The sequence below is a fragment of the Aythya marila genome, assembly GCF_965140915.1.
Source record: "Aythya marila genome assembly, chromosome: 8".
Classification (NCBI taxonomy): Eukaryota; Metazoa; Chordata; class Aves; order Anseriformes; family Anatidae; genus Aythya; species Aythya marila.
This window is the reverse complement of record NC_139049.1, coordinates 17,536,202-17,553,872: the sequence shown is the minus strand read 5'-3', so window position 1 is coordinate 17,553,872 and position 17,671 is coordinate 17,536,202. Positions and strand designations below refer to the sequence as shown.

General features: G+C 43.5%; 1 protein-coding gene across 1 annotated transcript in view; it reads right to left on the bottom strand.

The window, feature by feature from the left end:
* COL24A1 (collagen type XXIV alpha 1 chain) overlaps nt 1-9,947 on the bottom strand; it is a 134,805-nt gene extending 124,858 nt beyond the window's left edge. The window contains exons 1-2 of the mRNA XM_082765828.1: nt 9,848-9,947; nt 3,245-3,309 (exon numbers count right to left, since the gene is read on the bottom strand). Coding sequence (XP_082621954.1) covers nt 3,245-3,309; nt 9,848-9,903 — 121 coding nt within the window. The 5' untranslated portion in view covers nt 9,904-9,947. The remainder of the gene's footprint in view (nt 1-3,244; nt 3,310-9,847) is intronic.
* Between the last annotated feature and the right edge of the window lie 7,724 nt (nt 9,948-17,671).

Genomic DNA, 17,671 nt, shown 5'->3' with positions numbered 1-17,671 from the left:
TGCTTGGTCTGAACATAGTTACACAGGAGAAAGCTCTGCATATGTTACCCTTGTGAAAGCTAAGGAGAAACACAGGCCTGAGCTCTGGGCAACACAGAGGTCTTACACAGGCAAATAATTCCCTGAGGTTCAGAGAGACAACTCCAGCACTTCTGTGTGCTGGCTGAACCAGCTGACCGCGTGCAGGAGAATACACTGCACCATGAAAGCCAGTCAAATCTAAGGTTGTACCTAAACATCACACTTCTAACCTGAGATATTCAGCAGGTATTTGTAAATATTTGAAATTAAATAGTCCTATTTAAAAATAGCAATGCATCTATGATCTCTGTCCAAAACATTATAAATTGCAGAATAAAGCATCCAGCCTCTCTTGACAGAAAACAATCAATCTTAAAGTGATATTAGAGGATCATTCCTAAACCTTAAACTACAAATTTTGACAGTTCCAATCTGAAAGCAGCACATCGTTTAAAAGTTATTTTAAAAAAGAAAAAGCATCCAGAGCACAATGAGAAATAAAACATTCTCCACATCCTGCAAACAGATCCTTGCTAACAATGACAGGTCTTGAGAAGGCTCAATGCTGAGAAATGCTGTGTGAAAAATAACAGCGAAAGATTAAGTGTCGGATAATTATTCCTTGCTGACTTGCTGCCTGTTAACCCACCGTCAAGCCAAAAGGTTGTTCCAGACTTTTTTGGCCAGTCATTTCACTTCTGGTCCAACTTTTCTTTAAGCTTTCAGAAGCTCTTGGCAGTACATAGGGTTTTGGGAGCAGGCAACCCTCTTAACTCTTCCTCCCAGCTTGACAACCGCAACTTTCTTTACCTATCAGTAGTCAGTTTTCTTTGTTTACCCATGTCTGCACAACATCTGTCTTTGCTTACTGTTCACTGAATGCATTAGTCCCCCAAACTGCAATGGCTCAGCTTCTTGAAAGAAAAGCTGTTTGGGGTTTTTGGTGTGAAGTGCTTTCCTCCCATCTCCTTGTATTACTTTTAAAATTCATAACATAATCAGATCATAAAGGGTGGAAAAACATATCATGAACGTCAGCGAAAAATCTTCTGACCCTCTTGTGGCACAAAATAATGCCAAAGAGATAGGTGGGGTGGTGGTGGTATCAGACTGTTATTTGGTAGTAGTGTTCTGCATCACTATTCTGTTCAGTCTCTGATGTTCGTTTTCCACATTCCTTCATACTTAAGACTTCTCTGAAGGTGGGATATTTTGGGTGCTCTCTTCCTTTCAACAATCCCAGTACACACATTACTCACTTTCCTTTTACTGGTAAGGGAACAGCAAGGATCATTCTTCAGTCAGCCCCACCAGAACAGAGGATAATTACTCATCAGGTGATTAGTCATCCCCCATTTCTAGGTGATGCTGCATCTGGAGTTGGGTAAGTTAGGACACCTGGTTGCAGCAGATACTCTCCCAGACATCAAGGCTGAGTACCGGCACAGAAAAAACAACCCGACACATGGATTCTGTGTGTCCTTAAGACAAACTCAAAGTACTATTCCTAAAGGCCGAAGCTGTATATCTACACATATTTCTCTGAACACAATTTATAGCACCCTACTGAAATGAGTAAGGAAGGAAGAGCTTGTCAGGTAAAGCATGCACAAGCTGTCTTAAGAAAATGGCTTCAATCACTTACATTCCTGATGATTTCCAAATCTATGGTTCAACTACAAGACTTCCTAAAGAAAGGTTTTTGGCAGGTGCACTTACTCAGTTACCAGAAGTGTGGCTCTTGAGAAGTATGTCCTTTATACAGGGATTCAGAGGGAAAAATGGGGCTTCTGCACTCATCCCCACCAGTACGAAAGCAAATCCTACAGAGCTAGAAGGTGCTGGAGCATCTCCAGGGCTAGTGGCCCAGCAGCCTTCACAGCCCTCTCCTAATGCTTTTCCAACAAACCAATTCTCAGGCTGCAGAACATGAGAAGCAAAAGAAATTGCTTATTTCTTTGCAGAGGAGACTGGGCTGGAGAAGTGAAGACAACTCAAACCACGTCTACAGACCTGTCTCTCTGGCATCCCTCCCCAGCTCCACTGGGAAGATGCAAACAGCCTCCCTGCCCCAGCTTCTCCCCTCCTGTCCCCGCAGGCCTGGTCCAGTGCAGGCCACACACATCTGTGGGTGCTGCCATTGTCAGGCAAGCTGACTTTGTTTTTTCCCCCTCCTCTGATTCAGAACTTGGCTCAGTGACTAGAAAATCTGGGAAAATCCCATCATCACAAAAGCACATGTCCCCCATTTAGCTGAATGTGAAAAAAACAGCAAACAATCTTACCAGGCAAACAATGAACAGCTGATGGAAGATAAAAGTACAAAGAGAAAGGGGAAGCCACCCACCTCCTCCAAAAGAGTAACCATGACAAAAAAAAAGCTCTCTTATTATATAATGAGAATGAAAAAGGCATTGGTGAGTGTAATGGTGGGAGGCTGCAGAGATATCCCACAGGGCTCTAGCAAAACCTTATCAGGAATGTGCCCTGACTTCACCATGTGACCCGGCTGTTTGTATTCAGCTGAGCATTTGCAGTTACCATACACATCATTGGCCAAGGACAAGCTGCTTCTTGCTTCGTCTGTGTGTTGAAGGAATATGGTAGAGAACTGACATTGCCACTCTCCGTTCAAATAAGAGAGTAAATAGCACATCAGCCTTCACCATGCTGGGACGCTAACATTCCCACAACAGTCCCTAGTACAGGCTGCTCATCTGGTGCAGATGTAACAGCTGGCAGATCAAAAAAGAAACAAAAAATAAGACAACCCTATTTCCTCACTAACATCTGCATCTGAATGCACAACCAAATGAATACACAATTTCACTTTTTGCTTTAATGATGCCAGCCTAGACTAAGCCCTTATTATATGCAGTGGTTTGCTTGTTTGCCCTCAGTAGTGCAAAGGTAACTCAGTCATAGCTTGCCACCCCCAAGGACACCCACTTGCAGTGAAGACACAATCAAAGCCTTTTCTCTGTACAAGACTTCTCTTTTATGAATAGTCTGCTTAAATATGTAAGCAATTTCATGGACAGAAAGTCTGAGTAATTTTCAAAAGGTCGTCTTTTCCAAACTGATTACTTTAAACTTTTGCTCTCATCATACTGCTGCTGCTATTTAAGTCATCATAAGGAACTGAACCTACGGTCACTAGTAGACATTTACTCTCTTGATCTAGTAACCATCTAAGCTTCCTGGTATAAGAAAGTGTTCTCACCTTGTTTTGGTGCTTGCGCAACACCCGCAGCTATACATATTGCAATACAAAGGAGGAAGGGCTTCCTAAAAAGGGAAGAAAGAAAAGAACATGTGAGAAAATATGTAAAGTTTTAAGAAAACGTGCAAAGGTTCATACTCCAAGGAATTAAAAACTTGATTTGACATCCAAAACCCATGTTGGGATACCACTGATTTCAGCAAGTCCTGGATCAAAACCTTCAAGCTTGCCCTCACATCCTACAACTTTCCACTGATGCTGAGAATGCATTTCGCACAGATATCAAGGACTGTGGATGCTCTCATATATAGCACATACATTTCACAATGGCTTTTATTAATAACGTAACTGCATCTGTTTTATATTTTCTTGTGGCAGCCCTCAAATATGAATGCTGCTACGTAGTAAATTTCTTCCTGGAAAAAAAAGTTACTGTAAAGAAACTAAAAAAAAAAACACAAGTGACAAGTTAATGCCTACTACATACTTTTGTCCCAGTGTACCTATAATGTCTCGTCACTATATAACATCGTGTACCATAAATTAAAGTGTTGTGTCACTTTTCTTCCTGTATGATAAAGTTTTATCATATTACAAATAAGATACACTCTTCAAAGTAAAAAAATCCCATCACATTTTGACTTAAAACTTCATGATCTGATAGAATATTAATAGCACTCTGGTCTTGCTGATGGTAAAAATAAAAAAAAAAAAACACAAGGAAGATCAATACAGATGATGAACTTGAGATTCACGTTAAACAAAGATACCATTAATGCTGAATCTGTGGGTTGGGAATAGTCTATCTTTCAATTAATTCACAAGTTATCCAGATTTGCACCTAATCATAATCTTCTTACCAGTGACTAAATCCTATAATAACTGAGAAACCTTTTCTGTTAATGTTAGACATCCAGGCACATACACAATTTTACGTAACAATAATAGCGACGTATACCAATTTAGCAGTGGGAAGAAATATTTCTACAAAGTGATGCTGAGCAGTCACCTCATGCTCAACCCTCTTGCTCACTAACATACGTTTAAAATCAAGAAAAATCAATGAATGAGATCCACGGAAAGGGTTTGCTGGACCACACCAGAGTGCTTAAGCACCTGGAGTAAACAGAAAGCATTTGAAAGTAATAAAACTACAACTAAACACCTGTAACTTGGTACAAATTAATCTTGCCAGTTAGTCAGGTTTGCATGTCAAGAAAGTGCAGAAAGAAATCCTCATGCCTTTCTAGAGGAGCGTACAGTTCAAACAGTAATGGCAGACAAGTTTCTTCCCCCAAGTGTTCGCTGCCAGGTTACCTTCAGCACAGAGGATAATGTATACATAAGCCAGGAAGTAATGCTTCAATTAAAATAAATCGTGCTATGATTTACCTCTATAAAGCAGTATTTAGTGAAAGTCTTTATATTTCTTTCAAGTGTTTGCAATTCAAACATTCCAGAAATCACAGAACAAAAATCTGTTATCATTGTTTCCTCAGAGAAATAGAGTTAAAGCTCATTGACCTAGTAGAGGGTGGGTTTGAGTACTTACCCTTTTCCACTCAGGCAGCTTTACTGTGAGGCTGTCAGAGCCAAGTCTCTCCTGGTGCACCCCCTGCGCCCCAGCCCAAGCAGCAGGCGGCTCTCAGCCACTGCCCCCCGCCCAGCCCTTGCTGGCACTCACCTGCCACTGAGTGTTCCCCTGCCTGCTACAAGGAGAAACACCTGCAGCAAGTGCCGGAAGAAGAAAGGAAGCATTACAGGCCCAACCAGTTACCACCTTACAGGTGCTCCGGTTCAAAAGACAATCGGAAGAAGCATGCTCTTCATCACCACCCACTCTCCAGGTTGTGTAGATTATTTGGCAATAACCATCACTGCTTTGGTTCTGATCACAGAAAGGGTGGGGGGGGAAAGCCTATGCCTCACAAATCCCTATGTGCTTGTTAGGGCACACTTTAAAATTAACCACTGCAGCCCCTAGCTTCAGTCCTTCTCCTGCTAGTCACAAAACTTCTACTGCACCAGTTCTGCTGCTTCTGCAAAAGAGTTAATATTGCCTGTTATCCAGACAGCAGGTCAGTTACTGGGCTCACACTTCATTTTTTTTCAACTCTGAAGACCAGAATTCAAGTTCTGGTGTAATTTCACGAGTAAACAGTTTCTGTGTCACACAGTGTTTCATCTTTCATCTAGTAAGAAGGTCGGTGAAAAAAAGCCTTGGAGGTGGACAGTAGACAGATGTGTTAGCAAGGAAGTCCAAGTATTGCACTGTATCAGCCATAACTTTTTTTTCTTTGAAATTTTCTTCTGTTTTCCTATCTTTCATGGACACAAAATGGATTTCCAATTAAAAATAACATGAAACATTTTAATTAACTGAACTCCAAAGTCAGGGCACTCAGAGAACCCTGCCCAAAGTGAAAAGATCACTCGTTAACATTACAACAACATCTTCCACAAAGTCAGCCAGGGACAAGCTGAGTGTCAGGTATCTTCCCCTGTCACCTCCCAGCAAATGTTGTAGGAAGGCAAGAAATTCTGAAATGCTCCCAGGGCTGTAAATTACACAGATGTAATTGGATATACAGAAACATTAAGTGAGAAGTAAAGACAAATGTCTGGCTTACACAGTGCACTCCAGCTAATGTTAAGAACAGATGAGCGATCAGCTAAGAGTAAAAACAGGGACCAGAGACAACACCATAGGTCTGGAGATCCCTAATGCATGGGAAAAGTTATTCTTCCTTCTACCTTTTTCCACAATAAGTACACACTTTTGTAAATGAAACCATGTGCAAACTAAATTGAAGTTGTACAATGCAGCCTCCTCCATGGCCAAAGACGGAAGATGAAAAAAGGAAATTCTATCTTTTGAAGAGAACCTGTTCGTTCAAAACCTCCTTTCTTGGTCAAGATCACTACTGCTGGCATTAGAAGCAGAAAAGCAGCCAGTTGTCAGCCCCTATCCTCACACACAGAGACCAGGATCCCTGCTGCATAATGCATACGCAGCTGAATCCATCTTCTGCCATAGCTGCAGGAATGAAGTAAGCAGTGTGCAAGGCACAGAAGCTCAGCCTCAGTCCATGTGCCTTAGCTCTTGGGGAGACTTGCCCTGTTGGGACATGACAACAGAAAAATACAGAAGTGCATGGCAGGAAGATCAATCTCTCTGACTGACTCAAATGTTGATCATTATTCCCCCTTTTAACAACACACAATGAGCCTGAAGCTGTTCCATATTGGAACAGCAATGCCCCTTGGCAATGTCCTGTCCTAGAGTCCAATTATCTTTTGAGCTTCCTCCCCTTCTCGTACCTTTGCATCCTCTCTCCTGTTTTATATGGAAGCACAAGCTGATGGCAGCTACATAATTGCTTGCAGGAAGGAACTACCAAATGTGGTTGAGCTATTCCACCACTTAAAATAAAGCTTATCTTTCTGTTTATCTTTAAGATCTTGTGGCTGTTTGTCTCTTCGTATATGTGGACAGTGACTATGTTTGTTTTTTTCCATTCAGGATGACAGACAGCTGAGGAAACTGATAAGCTTCAAAGCAAGTCATGGCAAGCAACAATGCAAAATTCCACATTTGAAGATTATTCAGTTTGGTCAGTGCATGGCAGCATAGCATAACGGCATCCTCTTCATTCCCTGACAGTTTCTTAAACCTCAGATTTGAAGGAAGACCACTAGCTGGCTGCTAAAGAAGGCTAGAAAACCCGATCCCAGTGTAACCAGCACAGACACAGAACATACTAAACCTGAGGGCTGCATTCAACCCTGCATTCTTCAGTGAACCCACAGGCACTGCTGCTTTAGGTCTCCTCTGAAGACAATGCCCAGTTTGTGTCCATCACAGAAGCTGAAAGAGTGTCACGTACATCTTCTAGTGCATGCTGCATATGTGGCCTTCCTCCCAGCAGCTGTCCCCATAACACCCTTTCCCTAAAAACCACCTGGGCAAACACAGACTGTGCACCCCCTCATTCCACTCAAACCAAGAGCCCCCTTGGAAATCTTACACAAGTGTTTAAACACCGGGAAGACCCAGCACACAGTAGTATATCAGGATATTTGGATTATCCTCTCCAGATGGCCCTGCTATTGGCAGTCTACAACTCCAGTCAGCACAACGCCGTCTCTGTCGGCTCCAGTGGTGCTTAGGCTGGTGTTGCAGTTGTCTTCTATCTCCTGATGGTGCATCCCTCCACATGGCTTCGCACTGGCAAAGCTGTTCATACTTGGACATACCTGAGCATCTAAGTATCCATAAATATAACTTTATAAGTCAAACCTCACAGCAAGTGCAGTCATGGCTCCCTCACTGATGGGCACTAGTGTCATTTCCTTCCTTTCTTCCATTTTTTTCTCATCCTGAAAGTACTGTATCTGTTTTTCACACTGCTCTCCTCAGCCAGGCAGCCCTAGCACATCCCCGTGCCTCCCACACAGACTTCTTAGAGTTTCCTACGAGCCTTGTCTCCACACCAAGTAAGAGGAACAATGAGTCGCCGAGCTCCTGCCCACCACAGCCTCTCTGACCTCTCAAAAGCAGAAGGCAAATAAGGCACTCAAGTAAAACCCTGAGGGTTTTTTGGGGAATTATGATAGAACCTTCTGGACAGAGTCACGCCATGCCTCCCAATGACCCCAAGCAGTTAAAGACCACCTATTTCGATATCTGAGAAGACAGACATCTTCCTTTGCCACTATCATGAGACAAGGTGGCAGGGATGGTGCTGCTCCTGGGTTCTGCGGCCCGCAGCCGGTGTGGTTGGCAGGGACATGGCAGCCTCCACAGCCTGGTGCATGGTGAGCGTTGCACACCTTTCGCTCACCATGCACCTAGTAACCAGTGAGAGTGAGACTCCTGAAAACCTTGCAGCAGGCTCATAACTTTATAGAAGGGAAGAAGCAAGAGATGGAAGATAAGGCGAGAGGAATAGGATCAAAAAATGCATTGCTCTTCCTTCCTGAGGAGCAGTGGCCTAAGAGGAGTCCTACAACAGGGCTGTGGTGCGGAGGAAAGAAACTCCCTGCCCGGTGGCCCCATTGCTCTCGGGACAGCATGTGGCTTATGATGACAACCTAGCACATCCAGAACAACCAACTGTGTTAGCATTTCTAAAAGCAGAAAAATGAATGAGAAAATATGATTTTAGAACTGTTATTATGAGCATGTACTTTATCCCTTACGTTAGCTCTTGTCTGGACAGAGGACAGTAAGTTTCCCTCTGTATCAAGGCATAAGTACGCAACTTGGATTCCCAGTCCTGTGAAACATGCTTGTCTTTCTAGGATTGTCTCTGTGTATTTTGTAGATCACTCTTCAAAGATCCTACAGCTCACTGCTTGCAAGAGACAAGGGGAATACAAGGTTGCTCATGTTTTAAAATGAAATATTCTGTCAGCAAACTGTGTCAGACTCAGGCATCATGCAGCTTTAGGAGTTTTATGTATTTAACCTGCAGAGACACTCCTATTGAGGTAGCAGGTCTGACCTAATGGCGTTTCCACAAAAACGTGGTTTAAGTTGAAAGGGACTGACTGGCTTGAGAAACACTAAAGAAACCTGATCCTCTGGCAAAAAAAAAAAAAAAAAAAAAAAAATCTGGTTTCTTAACACAGGCAAGCACCCGGGTTGCTTTCTCTCAAGAGAATCAGGTAAATAAGATAAACTGTCCACGTAGCTTCAGAACATATATTTTATCTACTACAATTCTATCTCAGCGATACAGATTTTGTACTCGGGTAAACTGCATCTGTGTTACTTTACAGTAATTCAGTTTTTTTCCATCAGCAATACCCCCTCAGAAATATGAAAAAACACCACTGTTTTTAACTTGTGCTCAGAAGTTCCACAGACACAGCCACTCAGACCACCTTTGGGCAGCCACGTAGCTGCTTATCACTGCTCAGGCAGACCCAGGTAACATGCCAGCAGCACAATCCTCACTACAACACGAAACAAATCCTTCCCCTTCCCACCCAGACATCGCAGTAAACCTCATTCTAGCCACTACCTGAATAAAATAAGCACTTTACAAAGAAGACACATACTGTTACCATAATGTCATTTCAACCATCAAAAGTTCATGATCATCTTGTTTAGTCTGCATTTAGGCAAACCACGGAGGAGAGACGAGCTCTGCCTTCACACCGCAGTCAACTGTACTCTAGAAACACGTAAGCCTCTTGCAGTAAATGCAGGGCACCTCACCTGGTGATACACGTTACAGAGGGAGCAGCCTCAGCTGTTAAGCGTTAAGCTTTGCAGGTTTTGCTTGCTGCTCTTCAATAGACACTCAGTAAGGGGGGGGGACATGCAACCAGGTCACCTGCGGGTGCAGGGACACACTGTCCCCCAAACGCCCCACTCCAACCTGGGGACGGGGGACACCGTTCCTCGACCGCACACCCCTCAGGGCTGGACAGGGGAGAACTACAGAGCACCGGGACCCCCTCGGCTACCTGAGAGGAAAGCGAGCACCTCGCCGGGTTAGGGCTGGCAGCTCGGGAAAGCCCCCGAGTTGGGAGCAGAGCAGAGGCGAGCCCCCATCCCACCCCACCCCGTCCCCTGCCCGCGCTCCCGCTTACGTTGGTGCCGCGGGAGAGATGCGTCCTCGCCTTGTCCTCTGGGCTCCCAAATGCATTTGTATGCATTTGTCCGGGCAGCGGAGGTCCGAGGGAAAGCCGGAGCCGAGCGCCGCGCCGCCGGAGCCTCAGGTCCTGCCCATCAAACCCCGGCGGCCCCGAGCTCTCCGCCGAGCTCCGCGCACGGCCCGCGGGGGGGGGCGCGGGGGCCGGGACACGGCCGGGAGCCGGAGGGGGCGCGGCGGGGCCGGGGGCGGTGCAGGGGGCGCGGGGAAGCCCCGCGGCTGCCGGAGTCCGGTGCTGCCGCCGCCCGCCACGGCACCCGCCGCGGTGTTGGGTTTCACCGCCCGCTGCCGGGAGATTACATCAGCAAACACGGCCCTGGGGCGGGCCGGCCCCAACCCCAACCCCAACCCCAAAACCCCAGCAGGTGATGCCGCTGGGCGCTGCCCGCCGGGCTCCAGGTGGGGACCGGGGCTGGAAGGCGCAGGTTGGGTCAAAACGCGGGGATTGGGGCGGTGAAGCGGTGTGAGGGGGGAAAAGCTGAGCGTGCTGCAGGTTTCTGCTTCTCGGGTGGAAAGGGAGTAGGGTCCTGCAGTCCTCCCTCTGGAAAATGGTTGAAGAGCAGATGTAATTTAGAAACACGGGGATGCCAAAAGAAATATGACTCCCTTCCCTGTCTCTTCCTAAAGACACAGAGGTCTTAACTGTCATCTGCAGTTCTCCTACCAGGAACAGTCTAGCACAACTTTTTAACCATAAGACATCTTGATGCAAGCTGTCCCTCAAAACACACAAGGTAAAGTTAGACGATACAAGATGTTGCAATACACACCGTGCTGCAAACTCGCGGTCAAATCCTGCAGCCTCACTTGAGCAAAACTTCCATTGACCTAAGCAGAAATTTTACATGAGTTAGGATTGTGGTATTTGGCTCTTTCTGAGTGTAATTTCACAAAGATTTTACATCAGACTTGCAGCAAAGATCTTCAAGCTGTAGGTATGGAGAAAGGTGACATGAAATAAAACTGAATGTGCAGAAAAACATTGCTAAAGCACAACAAAAGTTGCTCAAGATGAGGATTGTGTATTGTTGTCACTGAGGATGCTCCACTCAGCTGAAAAGACCTCCTCTGCATGGTCCAAGGAGCTGAGAATAGGCATAAAAATGGGGGAAAAAAAAGGTGAGGCAACCAAGGGCAAACCTAGACCATTGACGTTTTCCTGAGTGTATCAGAATACAAAGTTACAGGGGATAAATTACTCCGGGAGAACTGACCTGAATGTTTCAGTGTTTAGTTTCACACAAATTCATTTTCAACAACTTGAATCACCCAGAATGTTCATTGTCTCACTGACTACCCTGGGATTTCTGATTTCCTTTGCGTATTGAAAGCTGAAGGAGAAAACTGACAACATTTTGCCTTCCTGTCTACGTACCTTGCCTTAAAAATAAATGACAGCAGAACATGAAAATGTATTTGTTCACTGAGGAAACTTTGTTCCTGCCCAGATGTATTAGATGCTGCTGCAATCAAGTCTTTGCCAGCATTTCTTTCTAGTTAGACCACACTTGAGTGGCTTCCTGGGTGAATCCTGCCCTCATTTCAGTGTGCATTGACAGGTCCAAGAGCCATCCTGCAGCACAAGATGAGGTGGAGTGGGGGCATCATGTGCCAAGATCACCCCTTCCTGTAGTGCTTGTGCCAAGGATGGCACAACTTGAGCTTCTCGCCAGCTGTGTGTGCAGGGTATAAATAAAGCTTGCTAACCCTAACTATGCAGTGATTTAAAGCAGTGTGAGGTTTAAAAATTAACACCAGTTGTTCAGTTTTCTATATGCAGAATGACAAAATTAAGTTCACAAGTAGGACACTTGACTCCTGCTTGACGCTTTTTTCTTTATGTCCTTGTTAAAGCCTGTGCTATGGGTTCGAGCCCTGTATTCAGGCTACTTGGGCAGGGTCCTTGGCTGCCTTCTTGTAGGGAGTCCAGGGGCCCATCAGGACATGGGAGGCATGGGCCAGGGCTACTTGCGCCCTCCCGTTTCCTTGCCACATGCAGCCCACACGCTGCAGAGCCAAGCGTGCACCAGCGGGTTGGGGCCACGTGAGGGCAGGTCCTTGTGCCCCCAGCCCATGTCTTGAGCCTCTTTCTGTAAAGTGAGTAATGCTACTCTGCAGCTCAGTTGCTTTCCTTTGGCATTAACACCATTCAGAGCCTCTGAAGCTTCTAGCAGAAGCAATGAGCACCATCAAATGCAGACAAAGAAAGCAAATCAAAAAACATGAGGAAAACAAATGGCTTGCCTGAGGTTGGACCACGAGTGCGTGGCACTGCTGGAAACAGTCCAGCAGCCCCCACCTCGTATCCTATCACCTTGCGTGTTAGATCTGCGCCAGCTCTCTTCAAAGTTTCATGCCAAAAGTCAGCATCAGTCTTAATCTTACACTTCTTCCAAGTGTTTTTACAGCCTAATACACAAAGCCTACCATGTTTAAAGCTATCAGATTACTTGTGTTTATTTCCAGAGCTATATTTAGTCATCTGTATACTTACAGACACTGAAAGACACATTCAAGCTCCAAATGTGTTAGCTCTCATTCCAACACAGTGATGCTGGAGTTTCGTTTCCTATGGTAAATGTCCTGAGATCCCGTTTTTCCATGTCTGCTCTCTCCTGCTTGACTACAGCCTGTCCTGTCCTTGATTTCTCTTACCTCTCCAAGTAAGATTACTGAAAGACAAAATTAGTTCTTTCAAGGCACCACTTCAGGCCTTTCTGATGTGATTGCAAGCTCTGTTTGTTTTCTCATTTTCCATCAGTTTTTTCCTCCTTTCATGAACTAACTTGCTCATCTGTCACTCCAGATTACAGCTGCTGAGTTCCAGCCCCACTGCAAGGCACATAACAGGAGCAGTTCTTAAGTGGTGTAAGAGGCAAGGAAAAAGGGTCCTATCTGGGATTCTCCTTCCAAAATAAGTACAGGAGAAAGCAATAGTAAGTATATTTCCAGAGCCTAAAAATAAAGAAATAAAGGAATAAGAATTTGAAGGAAAATGTGTGAAATGGGAATGTAAGGGCTTGGAGTTGGACTTTGAGTCTTATCCCATTGCACTCAATAAGCTTTACCTTTGACTTTGGTAGGAGCAGAATGGGACCCATACAACTTTCCTGGTCCAGTCCCAGAATTAGGATTTTTTGGCAGAAGATCTACACCACTATTGAGTTCCCACTGGCGACTGATTTTCCCTGCACACCACAATATATGGTGTTAGGCTACGTACCAAAACTGTTGGAACATAGTTCAGCAAAATATTTATTTAGAATTCTCTCTGTGGCAGCCAAAAAATGTTTAACACAGTACTCTGGTTAAAGAAAGTTACCGAGCTATCAAATGTGATTAAGAATTACAAGAAATGGAAAGGATTACAGCATGTCTTTGACAAAAATGCCTAAAATCAAAGATAAAGGAAAAGTGGTCTGAAACCATTTGTCTTTGCAGAATGTGAAAGAAATTGTAATGACCAGTATCTGCCTTCTCTCTCTAGTTATGCCTATTATCTTCTGATAGAAGGAATTAGTGAGAAACAATGTTTTCCAGTTCTGAACATGCCAAATCTGGAAATGCCTTTGAAGAACATGGTTCTTGATGACTTCTTACATGAATTCTATCACTTTTAATTTTCTACTAGCAAAATTTCTGCCATAGAGAAATAATTAAATTTACATTCCAAAGAATTATAAGTGGAGAGGATTTTTCTACCTTACAAGACCAACACAAAAAACTGTGAGGGGAAGGGGCTAAGAGAAGAAAAGAGATGCTGTGAGTTCAGAGGACTAAAGTTCAGAGATCCTGGCACAGAGCAAAATAAATAAATAAAACTGAGATAAAATAAAAGCATGCAATAGTCAGGACTGACAAAAATGCCAAACTACAAATGACCATACAGAGCAGTGAGTTTCTTCAAGTTGCTTAGTTAAAGCAAACAAGGGAATGTATCCAGCCAGGAACAAGAAAGAGAAGAGAGCCCCAGTGAACTGCAAGACATAGTACAGGCTCCAGACCACAAGGCTCCAGTGACTCCAGCTGGGAAAGGTGTCTCACTGAAGCCAAGATACTTGCAACTGTTTGTGAGATCTGGTATCACCCATTTTAATAAGCCACACCTATGGCAGAAACTCACCTTGACAGAGTTAAAGACCCTTTTAAAGAAAGCTGAAACGTGCAACTGAAGCAAACCGTGCTGGAGGGGCAAAACCACACCCAGCAGCTGAAAATCTGTGATGTGTTGTTCCAGTGATGGCACATCATATGCCATACCAAGAATGTGGAGAAGCCTAGCCAAACACACAAGAAAATATTAAAGGAAGAGAGAAGCCTGAGAAGCAGCTAGTCTGAAAGTAATAAGTGAATGGAAAGTACGAGAGCAAGAACGAGTGCAACATAGGAACCATGGGAATGGTTCACCAGACAAGAAGACTCCAATTACCAAACAGGCCAAACTGCCAAGAGAGAAGCACAGTAAGTTTCCATCTCACAGAAAGGCTTTGAAGCCCAAGAGCAGCTAATGAAAGAAAAACCAGAGGAGTTGAAGAAAACCCTATGATTTTCATTTTTAGTTAACCTTTGTCCCATCATTGATGGTGTGTTTTGCGATCCAGGAAGGAAGCGGAGATACCCACTGTCACGGGCAGAAAGATGTCTTTGACATGAGGTATTTCTGGGTACTCATTGAACTGAGAAGCTACTTGTAGGTGACATCCATAAATATGGCTGAGAGTCGGAATGCCCAGGACCAAATCACAAACTCTACAGGCACGTGCTGAGACAGAGAGCAAGACAGACCTCAGTGAGTGCTCCCACTGGGGTGGTGGCTGTGACCTCCCACCACAGGCATTTAGCAACCTCGGTGGGGTCTCCTGCACCACAGGGCTCTCTCAGCAGGGCTCCAGGAACATTCCCATGGAGAAGCCTTTCCCAAAGGGTCCCAGTCCTCTGTCACTGTGTGAACCTGCCTCATCTCCATCCATAAAGGGATGTAAAAGCCTATTTTTGAAAATAAATAAATAAACAAATAACAGGAAAGCTCTGATAGTTCTATATGAAACTCATTTGTGTCACCCAAGGATGCTTGGCATCCTTGTTAGAGCTCACTGGCACCCTTCAGCATAAGAAGAAAGGGACAAAAGAACTAGCATCATATAGGACATCTTTCTGTAGGATAAAATCTGCAGTTATTTCCTGAAAACCACTCTGTAGAAGAATGAAAATGGAACTCATTTGAAGTGAAAGTGCCCACACTGATAGAGCTCTCACAGCCTGCTAGCAAAATCTCAGCAGCACTAAAAATTGCTCACACATCTGGAAGAAACAGCGCAGTCATCTGAGAAGTATTTTGCTCCCAAGCCACAAAGAAGTCTGCGTTAGGCCAGTCCTTTTTCAAAGACTTTCCCATTCTTTTCTCAGCAACTGTGGAAGATGCTTCAATCCTCAGTTTGTTAGTCCTAGAAAGGTCTTTCTTGTCCATCTTTGCTTCCAGCTCTCACTAGAGGAACAGGACTGAAATATGCTTTTGGCCTGTTTCTGCAAAATTAGCTTCTGGCAACATTAAGGACAGGTTACAGAAGATTCACTCCTCCACTTACTCATGATGAGTGGTAGTTAAAACCACATTAAATCTCTGCCTTGGAATAAGGGAACTTGTTCTCACTTCAGAAAACCTTCTCACAATGCTCTCCCATTGATCTGGTACATCAGAAAGTTTCCTTCAACTTCTCACCAATTCTCTTCAATGGTTTTTGAGTCTCTTATTACAAAGCCTATCTAAATCACGCAGAGCAATGGAGTAATTTAAACTTGACAGTATTTGTTGATGATGTTCATTAAAACAGGAGTTTCCAGACTCAGTAGATACTAACATTATCAATGGAAATTGCACTATTTCCCACTTCTTTCTTTTCTTTTTTTTTTTCTTTTTTTTTTTTTTTGGTACAGGTATGTCAGCATCAGACTTCTCCTGTACTCTTTAACTTCCAGTAAAGGGAAAAACTGGGAATTACTTTCTTGGAACCTCTGGATCAAAGAAGCAAGCCAAAAGTATTTTTAAGTAGGACTTGGTATTTTTGCGTCATGGATATTTAATTTCCAAAGTGAGAGTTCTAGATGAGGCATGTATAATGGCAGGAAAGTTTTCTATACAGAAAGGGACTTAAAGTACGTCACTTTTTCTGAAAATACCAGACAGCTGAACATGTGGAATCCCAGACCAAAATACATTGGCACCAACTTCAATGCTGATATTTTTATAGTAGTAGTATAATTAATTTCTGTAAATCCTTTGCAGCTGTACCACCAATATAGTGTGGTATTTTTAATAGCCTATTTTCATCACCTTATTTTTAGAGATGAAGGTTTTAATCCTGTTCTTCAGTTATTTAAAATTGATTAGATATGCAAACAAGAACTACTGTTACAGCAAGGGACTTTCACCAGGCACAGCATGATTTCAGAGCAACGTTTCCCCTCTCCCTCTGTCCCCAGTCATTTCATAGTAGAGACTGTTCTTGGATTAAAACCGAACCAAACAATAAGCACTGATTTAAAAAAAAAAAAAAAAAAAGATTAATACAAAAAAAAAAGAGAGAGAGATGAATACATCTGAAAGATGAGATTTTTTTTTGCTTGGATCTAAAACAAATTAAGCCAGATGTGCCTGGATTATTCTTATTAGACAGTGGTGAAGCCTCATGGTGGTTTAATTATGTGTTGTCGTCTTAAAAATCATCAAAAGAGTTGAACAACAGATAATGCAAGTAACTGCACTGTGTTGACCCAAACTCACACAAAGGTTTAGTAAATGATCCTTGTTACAAGCTTTGGACTCCTCAACTGTAAGTCAAAGTACTAGCATTAACTATTGCCTGCAGTCTGGCAGTGCACACTGGAGTTCTTGCAGGATTGTGGATGATTTTTCACAGGGTTCCAGCTTCTTCTGGTGCTCAGGTTTCTCTCAAGACAAACTAGCATTGCACTCTGTGACTTCCAGGGAGAGCAGTGGTGGAAGCTGCGAAGTCTCTCCTGGACACAAGGGAACTGCTACATTTTCAAAGGCTCACAACCTGCCTGAATTTTAGTGGATAGGCAAGAGCTATCAGACTGGCACAATGATACATCTTACTGCCAGACTTTAGGTAATTTTGCAGAAGCAGGAGATGCCAAACCTTAACTTAGTCCCCATTTTCAAACATAGGCACAACAATATGGTTTTCATCTCCCTTCAGAAACTTCTGGGGCGGTACAAAGCTTTCTGAAATGATCCAGCTGAGACAGACCTCTGCAGTCTGAAATGTAGACCTCCCTAAAACCAGTAAGAAGAAAAATGCATAGAAGTTCTATAGTTTGTTCTTCCTTTACTTCGTAGTTTGGGGACCACTTTTCTGTCCTTAAGTATTTAAGGCATTAGAATGTGCTTACCAAAAAATATGGCATTTGTGGTTATCAGATGTTTTGCTTTGCTTTAAATTGATTGCCCAACACATGTAAGCTAGCCGCTCTTTTTCCAAAGGGAAGTATTTTCCCTGTAATAGCTAACTTACAATGATTTTAAGGTTACATATGTAATAAAACAGCACTTATTTACCTGCTGGAGAATTTGAATGAAACAGGTTTTAATAAAAAAAAATAAACATTTGATTTCTTTACAAAGAATTGTAGCCTGTATTTTATAGTTTAAATATACATTAAAAATTGGATGAACATCCTCAGATATTTCCAGAAGTTTGGCATTATTCTTGAAGCAGCATTATTTACAAAGTGATTTCCT